Raw genomic sequence first — 12,500 nt, 5'->3', positions numbered from 1 at the left:
TCGTGGCCCAGGTGATCAATCAACACTAAAAAAGTTGAGAGCACTCAAGGCATTTCGAGAGAAATACTGTACTCCTTAAAAAAGCACCAGTCTATATCTTTATCTACTTTACAGGTGTCATTCCCAAGAAACAGCAGGTCTAGAACAATCTAAGGAATATAGACTGAGAAAGACTGAGAACGAAACATTCTATAGATATAAGTAGATATCTCTGCTCTTTATACAGCATAATGTAGAGACCTGGAGCAGCATCAGAACTAGCCTAGCTCACCCCCCCAGAACTAGCCTAGCTCACCCCCCCAGAACTAGCCTGGCTCCCCCCCAGAACTAGCCTGGCTCCCCCCCCAGAACTAGCCTGGCTCACCCCCCCTCCCAGAACTAGCCTGGCTCACCCCCCAGAACTAGCCTGGCTCACCCCCCAGAACTAGCCTGGCTCACCCCCCAGAACTAGCCTGGCTCACCCCCCAGAACTAGCCTGCCCCCCCCCCCCAGAACTAGCCTGGCTCACCCCCCAGAACTAACCTGGCTCACCCCCCAGAACTAGCCTTGCCCCCCCCCCCAGAACTAGCCTGGCTCCCCCCCCAGAACTAGCCTGGCTCACCCCTCAGAACTAGCCTCGCTCCCCCCCCCAGAGAAGGTGTCGTGTGTGTTGCATACCACCACAGTGCTGAGGGTCGGGTTTCAGGCCTGTAACCCAGCCTGTTAACCTGGCAGGTCGGGAGTGGGGGTCACTGAGCTGGACTGAACAGGCCTGGCGTTTAAATCTGGACAGGCGTTTGACGTACATCACAGTTGAAAAACATCAGGAGGACGAGGTCATCGCACCAGAACTCAAAACTATCACTGTGGAACGTTGCGTGTGTGACGCTAGGGAGGGAGAATTACTTGAGATGCGAACAATTTCATTGAAATTGTGAAACTATTTCAGAGGCATTAGACCTGTCCTGTCCTTCTCATATCCTGGACATGTCCTGTCCTGTCCTTCTCATATCCTGGACCTGTCCTGTCCTGTCCTTCTCATATCCTGGACCTGTCCTGTCATTTTTGTTTTTAAAGTAACCATTGTTCAGTGATGTTGAGGCGATGTTGTTGACAGTCTCACAGAGGCACTTGTCGGTCACAGCGAACAGAGTCGTCAGTGTTTACCGTCTAGCAGAGTTCAGACTGTAGTTCAGAGAAAAGGGGATTCTGAGCATGTGACCACTCTGCCCAGTGACTACCACCACTCTGTAAACAAGTCTGAATTAGACAGCTTTGTGGAGATTAGGAATTGATGCCACAATAACACTGTACTGTGGTGATTCTCTATCAAGCGTGTGAAAAACATGCAGGGGCAGAATATAAACAAGCACACTCAGCATTCTCAGGTATCGGTTTTCTTTTACCATTTTGGACCACACTGGAAATACATGTTCAATATTATTATGAATATATGTTTAATACTATTATAAATACATGCTCAATACTAGTATAAATACATGCTCAATACTAGTATAAATACATGTTCAATATTATTATAAATATATGTTTAATACTATTATAAATATATACTCAATACTAGTTTAAATATATGTTCAATATTATTATAAATATATGTTTAATACTATTATAAATACATGCTCAATACTATTATAAATACATGCTCAATACTAGTATAAATACATGCTCAATACTATTATAAATACATGCTCAATACTCATATAAATACATGCTCAATACTATTATAAATACACGTTCAATACTATTATAAATACATGCTCAATACTATTATAAATACATGTTCAATACTATTATAAATACATGTTCAATACTAGTATAAATGCTACCTGTGGGACTGAAGACTCTTGCTGTGAATGTATTTTTAAAATTCCAGAATAAGAATCAATCAAAACAATGAACAAATGAATTAATCAGTTAATTAATCTGTCCTCCAACAGGTTGCATCCTACATCCACGCGGTGAATGACATCTATGACAAGGCCGACTTTGATGGACTAAAGCTGATCAACTTCAAAGTCAAATCCCTCACTGTAAGATCCCAACATCCTTAGCCTCTCATAACGTGGAGTAGAACTGATAGAGCTGTCTGATAACCATGATATGAACATAATACACAAGAGCCTCTCTTTCTTTGTCTTATCCAGGGAAATAGACACTTGTTTATGGATGGTAAATGGACTACACTTATATAGCGCTTTTCCACCTTAGCGGCACTCAAAGCGCTTTACAATGGCCTCTCATTCACCCATTCACACACCAATGGCGGTAGCTGCCATGCAAGGTGCTAACCTGCTCATTGGGAGCAATTTGGGGTTAGGTGTCTTGCTCAAGGACACTTCGACATGTGGACAGTCGGAGCTGGGATTCGAACCACTGACCTTTCGATCATTGAACGACCCTCTCTACCAACTGAGCTACAGCCGCGCCTTGTATGTCTACAGATGCTACAGTATCAACAGGCTTTCTTGGGAGGGGGGTCTTTTAATATCTTTGGAAGAAAATACTGACTTGCTCATTATCCCAAATAGGGGAGAGATCTTTCTGGAAGGCCATTCCTTGGATAATACAACAGTGTTGGCTGATGCCTCTTTGTCTCGCTGCAGGTGATGACTGAGGAGGACCAGAAGGACCCATTGCAGAAGCCCTTCCTGGGCCCTGAGAAGCTGCTGAGCCTGTACTCGGACCAGAACTGGGGGGAGTACTGCCTGTCCTACCTGCTGACCAACAGAGACTTCAGCGGGGTGCTGGGTTTGGCCTGGGAGGGCAAGGCAGGTGAGACTGGTCATGATGTGGTCTTACACACCTCTCAGCAGAATCCCCCTAGCAATCACAACATGGATACAGTCCTGTCTCTGGTCGGTAAAGAGTGAAAGTGAAGATCACTGGGACACCCTGGTGGTATTATCCAGACAAAGTTTAGGTTTGATTGCCTGACTGACTGACTGACTGACTGACTGACTGACTGACTGACTGACTGACTACCTGACTGACTGACTGACTGACTGACTGCCTGGCTCGCTGGCTGACTGACTGACTGACTGACTGACTGACTGACTGACTGACTGACTGACTGACTGACTGACTGACTGACTGACCGACCGACTGACTGGCTGTCTGTCTGACTAGCTAATTGGCTGACTGACTGATTGGCTGACTCCCCAATTATTCCAGAGGGTCCCGCATTTTTTTTTTTACTTTACTTTAACTGTTTAAAGTACGGGACAGTAAGCTGAACTCCCCATATGTAGTTGATAGGGGGTTTGAAATCCTAAGTTGTGGATCCATCAACCAATGGAACGGTGCTGTCAGACCGGTTGACGGTGTGACAGTTGTGAATGTCACTAGAACGTTCACAGGGCCGGTCACAAAGTCCGCTCTGTTGTGCTGTTGTTGTGGAGTGTGGGGGAGGGGATGGCAGGGGAGGAGAAAGGTGGGGGTGAGGACAGGGGAGGGGAGCTGTTCCCATAATGGGCAGGGAAGGGTGCTATGAGCACAGGAGGGTGGGGGGGAAGGTTGGGAGAGGAGGGATGGGGAGACTGTTCCTATTATAGGCTGAGCTTCCTGGGTGTTTTCATATTGTAGGCCTAGCTAGGCTTTGATTGGCTAATGAAGGGGGCGTGGGAGAGGGCTTTCGTGATGACATGTGACCATGGAGCGTTGAACTCTGAACCCTGCCCCCCCCCCCCCCCCCCTCCAGACGTCTTTAACCCTACAGGGAGGTTGACCGCATTCCACAAGGTGGTTGCTATGGTGAGGCCTCACGTGAGGAGTTTAGACACACACACACACACACACACACACACACACACACACACACAGGACCTTAAGTGACATTGTCGTGACTTTGAGCGACTCTGGGAGCGCTGGCCTGGGACCAGCCCTAAAGAACGGCCAGAATGTGAGATCTCAGTCATTTCACAAGACAGCAGACAGAAACCACATGGAAACGGTTGACCTTAACGCTCACACCAGCATAATACACACACACACACACACACACACACACACACACACACACACACACACACACCACCATAACACATACTGTATACACACACACACAAACACACACACCATCATAACACACACACACAGACACACACCATAACACCCACAAGTAGAGTAGTGGTGAGAGCATTAGACTCCCACCCGGGAGACTGGGGTTCAAGACCCGGTGGGGATGATTTTATGGGACTATCTATACCCCAAACCTCCACATGTTCATCCTTTCACTCCAACCTTTACCCCTTACCTTATAGGTCAGATCCTGTCCCAACCCCAACCCATATTCTAACCCTAACCCACACTAGGGACTGGAAGAAGGACACCAAAACCAACCAACCAGTCTCCACTGCACAAGTAGAGTAGTGGTGAGAGCATTGGACTCCCAACCGGGAGACCGGGGTTCAAGACCCGGTGGGATGACTTTACGTTATCATCAGTGTAACTGCTCTAGCCACTGACCGCTACCATTAATGTTATGGAAGCTGCTGCTAGTTGTTGTGAGCTCATGAGCTAACTGGCTATCCCGCTCTTATCGTGCTGGATTAGCATTGGAAGCATTGGAACTGATGCATCCAGGCGACAAGACCTATCTTAATTTATCAGACTTCATTTCATGTCATTTCAATTCACAGCTATTTCAGTGGCATGACTAGCTTCCGTCCTACCAGTCCTGAACAGAAACAAGCCAGCCACGCACATAAGCCAGGCTGGACCTGGCCTGGTTTGCACTATGTTTATATCACTGCACTTTACGAGTCCTGTCATGCACTGTCCTGTCCTTGCACCTGTCCATAGTTGTATTTTTGTAAGCCAAGATGGTGGTGTGATGGTGGCGTGACTCTGTGGTGTGGTCAATGTCATAAACCATGAATTATTGCAAGTCTTTTTGGATAAAAGTTTCTCTCTCTCTCTCTTTCTCTCTCTCTTTTTCTCTCCCTCTCCGTCTCTCTTTCGGTAGAATGGGGGAGGGGCATTGCCTCACACTGCTTTCACATGGCCCACATTCCTCCCTCCCTCCACATGAGCTGATTGTCCAGGAACGAGTGATTTTCCTGGATGATGTAGCTGGAGCAGGAGGTTCTCAGTAGAGAAGTTCCACCAATCTAATGGAATATTCAGAATCTCCATAGAACACATTTGGTTCTTTATTTATGCCAGTTATTGTTGATATCTGAGTCGTTCAGAAAAAATATGTAGGGTAGATGGTTTATCCCAGATATCGACAATAACTGGCAGTTAGTGTATAGTCAGTTTGAAGTATAGTTAAAATAGAACATCACCCAACTTGACCTATGTCCAACACACCCACCTACACACACTACCAACTACCCACTCACACATACACACACACACACACACACACACACACCCACCTACACACACTACCAACTACCCACACACACATACACACACACCTCCACATGCACAAACACACACCTACACACACACACACACACACACACACACACACACACACACACACACAGTGAACCCAGTGGAATGGCATCCGTTGTGAGGAGGCCCAGCAGGGTCCAGTGCTGGCCAGTTGAAACCCAGCTGACGTGAACCCTGGCCTGGACTGGCTTCGCTCAGGCCACGCCCACCTCCGAGGCTCCGCCCACAAGGGCCGGCATCGCCAGCCGCCAGCCTCTTGGACAATTTACAAATTGCGTAACATGGAGGATAATGCTCTGGTGTTTTGATGTTGTTGATGTTGTTGTTGGCTCGGTGGTGTGTTTTCGCACACACACACACACACACACACACACACACACACACACACGCACACACACACACATTGGTTGCCTGGGCACCCTATATGAAGGGGGAACCAATCAGAGCCCATCCCTCTATACTATTGTTTGTTTGTTATGCTGAGACCGTGAGAGAGTGTTTGTTTGTGCGTGCGTGTGCGTGTGCGTGTGTGTGTGTGTGTGTGTGTGTGTATGTGTGTGTGTGTGTGTGTGTGTGTGTGCTTATGCATGCACATGAGCACATGTTTGTGTGTGCGTGTGTGTGTTTGTGTGTGCGTGTGTGTGTGTGTGTGTGTGTGTGGCGGGGGGGGTGTATCTAACTGCAACAGAGTGTGTGTATAGTTTGTTTGGAAGTCTAATAATAGGCGCTATTCATTAGGTCTCTTCTGGAAGAGGAGGGGGGGACAAAACATTCAAACACCCTCGGCCAAAACCCCCAGCCTGCTTTCACCTCAAGCAGCGGGCTCTTTCTAGGAACCTCGTCTCCCCGAACACGCCATCTGGGCGCCATGTTAACACGCCATCTGGGCGCCATGTAGGGTCAGTTGAGCAAGTCAGTGTTTTTCTGAGCAATCTTGAAATGTCACAGTCCGCTGATCGGTTGGTTGGTTTGTAGCCTCGCTCCCGTCTGCCCGTCTGGACCGGCTGGGCTTTGATTTGACATCATCCCAGATCTCTACGTCGTCCTCAGACGAGCGCTCCCTCGGCACCTCCTATCATCCCGGTCCTCCATACATCCGGCTAGGTCGCCGGTTCTTTCCACTCCTGCGTCTTCTCCTTGCAGGATGGGAATAGAGTTGAATAGAGTTGAATAGAGTTGAATAAAGTTGAATAGAGTTGAATAGAGTTGAATAGAATAGAGCAGAATGACAAATTATACAAGGAGCAGCCTTGTAGTTGCTATCCAACCCTAACTAACCATTGTTGTTGTTGAAGGACATTATCCCTCCCTCCATCCATCTTTTCTGAGGAAAATAATCTGGGGTGATATCTACCACAGAGAGAGCAGTGATATCTACCACAGAGAGAGCAGTGATATCTACCACAGAGAGAGCAGTGTTGTGTGTCGTTCAAACTTCTGCCGAAAGGACCTGTGTAACACCACCACACAGGGGCGGGGCGGCCATCGGGAGCACCGGGAGTTTTCCCGGTGGACTGGCGTGCGAACTGGCCTGGCCTAGCCCCCCTAGGCCCCCCGAAAAATTATCTGTCAGTCCCCCCCCCCCCCCCCCCCCCGTCAATAACTCAAATGATTTCCCCAGTCCGGGCCTGCAGGTCTCCCCGGACCCATGATACTGCCCCCACGTTCCGCCCAAAAAAATTCCAGAACCAACTGATTGGTGCTGCAAAGCTATTGCGTAAGAGCTCACATAAACTTTAACGAGCCCCTGGGAGACTGAAGCCCACCACCAACATCTCTTCCAAGACAGGACAGATACCAGCTGTAGTCTCAAGCAGGAAGACCAGCAGGGCGTCATGGATTCTGTACATTCTGTACACTCTCCCTCGACCCCTCACTGCTGGGGCCCCTGGTTATCCACACGCTAGCTTTCTCACTGTCCAGCCCACCTCCCCCACGTCAGCTCCGCCACATCCCCGTCCTCCAGTCAACTTCCTCCCAGTCTGACCAATAGGATGGCCTCGTTTCTACCACCAGCCTCCTAGAGGTGGAACCCTAGACTTGTATCTAAAGAGGTTAGGGTTGGTTCTCTGCTGGTTATCAACAGATCACCATGGGTTCCTCAGCAGCTCCAGCTTCTTGCCTGCTACTTCCAGGCAGCAGTAGCTTTGTGGACATTCCAACCCAGATAGCAAGCGGATGTGTAATGATTCTGGGCCATATATGGGCCAGAACTAAGCCACAAGAGTCAGATCTGACCTGTATATGGCCCAGATCCGGCCTGTATATGGCCCAGATCCGCTTGCTATCTGGGAAAGCTTCCGTTGCTGCAGTTCTCCGTACGGCTCTGCTTCTATCTGGGGGGGGGGGCGCACACGTGTGTGGAACAGCCCCGGTGTTTGTAACAATAGAGATAGAGGGTAGAGATGGTCAGCGGGGGGGGGGGGGGGGGGGTTCTGTAACTCTGCTGGAGGCTGCAGTAGGCCAGTGGTGGAGGCGGACACCCCAGACTCCTCCTACAGGCTGTCATCAGCCTCAGAGAGATCTCCTGTCTGTCTGTCTGTCTGTCCGTCCGTCCGTCTGTAATGGTAAATGATAAATGGACTGCACTTATATTCTGCTTTTATCCAAAGCGCCCTCTGATGAAGGATGCCACGCCCCTCCCCCTCTTCTCTATGCATCTCAGGGAACTGGGGAGGGATCTGTTCACGCCACACCACCCTGCGCAACGGCCGTAACGCCAGTCTGAACACCGGCCTGATCACGCTGCAGAACTACGGACAGTACCTCCCGGCCCGGCACGTCCAGCTGACCCTGGCCCACGAGCTGGGGCACAGCCTGGGCGCTCCGGTCAGTACCCTCCACCCCTCTACCACTTCACTTCCTGCATCCTAACCCCTATTCTCTATCGCCTAAGCACCTACCCTCCTATACACTGTCTCTAAATTGTTGGAATTATTTTGCTGGAAATATTCAATCAATCCCTCAATCAATCAAAGCTTTATTTGTATAGCGCATTTTATACCCAGAGGCAACACAATGCGCTTTACAGAGAACAAGGGAGGTGGGTATAGGACCCACCCCTACATATTCCAGAGGGAAGCAAAAAACCAGTATCACCCGGGGGCCAGATAAGTGAGCTGTAAAAATTCTTCCCTGACCCCTCTCAACAAGGCGATCGAGCAAGCTCCTGGAGTATGTTTGAGATACTCAGACTGGGAGAGGCCGACAGAAGGCCTCAAGGAAGTCCTGCTATCTGCTGTGTCCTTGCTGCTAGTCTGTTGTGGGAACATGGTGGTTCTTTCTCCAGATGTGACTCAGCATTTGTCCTGACCTGAAGTTACTTCCCACAGAGTCTATAGGCTCATCTGTAAGACCTTGATTCAGACTTGATACTGTATTAAATTGGTGATTATGAAACAAAGGACTAAATTCTGGGCGTGTCAAGACATGCTAGAGAAAATTACCTTTGGTAAGGACCTACCTCAGGACCTACCTCACTCCAAGGAAGCGCCATGCAATGAAAATAATATCCTCTCCACTGTGCGACCTCTGCTCTGACAGTATGGGTATCTTTTTACATATGTATTTGGAATGTAAACCCATTTTTGGAGGCAGGTCTCTTTTACTCTGTCAGCTCTGTCGGGTAAGATGGTGCCATGTTGACCCTCAGTAATGCTCTTGAACAGTATAGAGCCCCCATACCCAGGGAAACAGGGGTTATTGGCCGGCCTTACCACTGCCAAAAAGCTGCTTGCTCTTCGCTGGCAACCTGGTGTATAATTTTCCGAACATTGAGTGGAGTGGGATGTCGGAATTATGGGCAGCCCCCGTGATGGTATCCAAGTAATTTTATGAATTTTCTGTGTGTATATGTATTAATTCGCTATTTTTGTCAAATTTATGTCAAATATCTGCACAAATTGCCTGCTCATAAGGGGACCACAATGTCAATAAGTAATTGACTATTGTGTTTTTATCCTCGATTGTTAAGTATATGTACGGCATTTATGGGCGGTAACATCCTGTGGTATTTGTGATGTATGGTGTATTAGCTTCCATTATGGAGGATAATTAACTTTATAGCAGTGGGAATTATGTACTTGTACTCCCACATACACTCCATACAAATACCACAAATGGTAGTGCTTTGAATGAAAAATGTCCAATAGTTGTTTTATTTTCATATGGTTTCAGAATGAGAACTAGGACCGGGAATATTGTCCATGGTCTTGAACGTAGTTGATGTCTTGTACTGTTCTGCAGTGTTCTGTGCTGTGATGTGTATTCTGATGTTCCGTGTATGTGTCTGTTCCTCAGCACGATGAGGGTTTAAACTGTGGGAATCTGGGGTCCTCGGAAGGGAAGGGCCGGTTCCTCATGTTCCCCCATGCCACCAACGAGGTACTGGAGAACAACGATAAGTTCTCCCCCTGCAGCATCAAACACATCAGCAAGACCCTCCAACTCAAGAAGGAATCCTGCTTTGTGGGTGAGAGTCCGGTAATATGAATGTCTGTCTGTCTGCCTGCTTGTGTCTACATCTGAATTCTCATGTCACAAGTTTAAAGACGACACCAACAATGGAATACATTGGGCATTTATTGAAGTAATGAACAAAATTAATGGTTTACAATAAATGAGTGTGCTGATGTGTTGCATCCAGGAGACTCTGTGTGACCTTAAGGTCCTCTGCTTGGCCACAGTAGGTCCCCAAAAGACCTACAACAGGGTCCAACCCTTATCCAGGAGTTTGGTTCAGGCGCCGGTGCTGTGCATGGAGGTTAGCCCCACCATGTGTATCGCTCCACCTTCCTCACAAGCTCCAGCTCCTTCCCCCCCAGCGAGGTCACGTTCCATGTCCCCAGAGCCAGCCTTTGCCGCCCGGGTCCGGTCCGTCAATGCCCACCGCCTTCACCGCCACCTAGTTGGCATCGCACCCGACCCCGACAATTCCTCCCGGGGGTGGTGGGTCCACACGGCAATTAGTGGAAGGCATTTGCGAGGGAGGCAGGGATCCTGGCATTTGAAAGCATTAAATATGTTTATTCTGCAGAGGTAGACTTGGATGGTGGAGGTTTGGATGGAGAGGTAGGAAGAGGCATCAGGACATCAGATGAAGGAAAGAAGAATTGGTGTTCATTGTGGAAACAATTCCAGGCAGCCCAGTAGGTGGAGACCGATATAGCTACTCTGAAAAGGGAAATCTTAAAAAGGTTCCTACAGTATCTTCAAAGTTACTCAAAGAACCATAACTCCACAAATCATCATCATCCAATAACCGTAAACCCAACAGGGTGCCTGGAAGAACCCCCATAGCTAGAGTAGTTCTAGGAAGAATTAATATCCTTATAGGTTCCAAGAACCTCTTTCTTGCAGGGGTGCCGATAAAAGAACCCTCTACTATTATAGTAGGCCCCGTTCCAGCAGACCACCCCCCCCCCCCCCCAAAAAAACCCCAAAAAATATTCTGGGCATAGAGGAAGGACCTTGAAAGCAGTTATGACGTCCTCTGCTTTGGCAGGCCAGGCTACGTAGAGAAAAGACATGGTTAACGAAAAAGACAGCGATGGATGTTGAGACACAAAACATGGGATTACGAAATGAGATCAAGTAGATTAGGTAGATTAGGTGCATATTTATCCTGTGTTGTGTTCATTGGTTGGAACAGTATCTGCAGTGACATCTATCGTGTGTGTGTGTGTGTGTGTGTGTGTGTGTGTATATGTGTGTGTGTGTGTGTGTTCTGTCTGTCAGTCAGTGACCAGCCCATTTGCGGTAACCAGATAGTGGAGGAAGGAGAGGAGTGTGATATAGGACACAACAAGACAGACCAGTGTTGCTACAGCGCTAAGGAGGCCGTCGGGGTGCAGTGCCGCCTCAAACCTGCCAAGGTCTGCAGGTAACCAGCTCCTGCTACCCGGTGTGCTAACTAGTACATACTTAGAAGTACACAACAAGATGGTACCGTCCATGATCGTCCATGTTGGAGAACCAACTGAAAACCTCCATTTTATTTCCAGTCAGAGCCTTTTCATCAATCAATGATGCTAGTTTTAACCTTTACAACCTCAAATTAAGGTTCCAGATAGAATAATTTAAACAATGAAAAAGGTTCTGCCGGGAAAAAAAGGTTGTCCAACAGGGATGCAAGTTTAATTTAAAGGATACATTCAAAGGATGCTGATTGGCCTGGTTCCAACCAAGAGATCATTCTGGATGAGAGCCTTTCCATATGAATCACATTTCAAAAAATTCAGATTCAGGGTCTGGAGCCAGGCTACGGTTACCCCCTTGTTGTGCCGCTCTATTCAAAACAGTGTTCCATAACAGACAAGTTCTGACATTGTTTTGTTGTCTTTGATCACTGCCTGTCTGTCTGTCTGTCTGTCTGTCTGTCTGTCTGTCTGTCTGTCTGTCTGTCTGTCTGTCTGTCTGTCTCTCTCTCTCAACTGTCTGTCTCTCCCCGGCTGTCTGTCTGTGTCTCCTCTATCTGTCCGTCTTTCTCATTAAACAAACCTGTCTGTCTGCCTACACCCACCTGTCTGTGTGTCAGCCCTAGTCAGGGCCTGTGCTGCACCCCAACATGTGTGTTCAAGGCCCCGGGGCAGAGCTGTGAGGAGGAGGCCGACTGCCAGGAGGAGAGTTTCTGCTCCGGTGTTTCTGCTGCCTGCCCAGAGCCCAGAGCCAAGCCCAACATGACCGTCTGCAGCCTGGGCACACGCGTCTGCCACAACGGGGTGAGTCACAGGGCTGGAGCTGGGGTTGGAGCTGGGGCTGGGGCTGGGGCTGGAGATAGGGACAGGGACAGGGACAGGGACAGGGACAGGGACAGGGACAGGGACAGGGACAGGGACAGGGACAGGGACAGGGACAGGGACAGGGCTGGAGATAGGGACAGGGACAGGGCTGGGGACAGGGACAGGGACAGGGACAGGGACAGGGACAGGGACGGGGACAGGGCTGGGGACAGGGACAGGGACAGGGACAGGGACAGAGACAGAGACAGGGACAGGGACAGGGACAGGGCTGGGGACAGGGACAGGGACAGGGACAGGGACAGGGACGGGGACAGGGCTGGGGACAGGGACAGGGACAGGGACAGGGACAGGGACAGGGAC

At 49.0% G+C, this 12,500-nt stretch overlaps 1 protein-coding gene across 1 annotated transcript in view; it reads left to right on the top strand.

Moving 5' to 3' along the window:
- LOC311326237 (disintegrin and metalloproteinase domain-containing protein 10) overlaps window positions 1-12,500 on the top strand; it is a gene marked incomplete at its 5' end in the record, with an annotated part of 31,510 nt that overhangs the window by 13,303 nt on the left and 5,707 nt on the right. Inside the window, 7 exons of the mRNA XM_084459108.1 lie at window positions 1-11; window positions 1,938-2,030; window positions 2,604-2,772; window positions 8,066-8,229; window positions 9,700-9,871; window positions 11,137-11,281; window positions 11,936-12,119. The exon at window positions 1-11 is cut by the window's left edge and continues 112 nt beyond it. Of these exons, the coding sequence (XP_084315234.1) occupies window positions 1-11; window positions 1,938-2,030; window positions 2,604-2,772; window positions 8,066-8,229; window positions 9,700-9,871; window positions 11,137-11,281; window positions 11,936-12,119 (938 nt within the window). The remainder of the gene's footprint in view (window positions 12-1,937; window positions 2,031-2,603; window positions 2,773-8,065; window positions 8,230-9,699; window positions 9,872-11,136; window positions 11,282-11,935; window positions 12,120-12,500) is intronic.

This window comes from Borostomias antarcticus (assembly GCF_949987555.1).
Source record: "Borostomias antarcticus genome assembly, chromosome: 26".
Classification (NCBI taxonomy): Eukaryota; Metazoa; Chordata; class Actinopteri; order Stomiiformes; family Stomiidae; genus Borostomias; species Borostomias antarcticus.
Note: the sequence above shows the minus strand (reverse complement) of the source record. Positions and strands in the feature narration are given on the sequence as shown.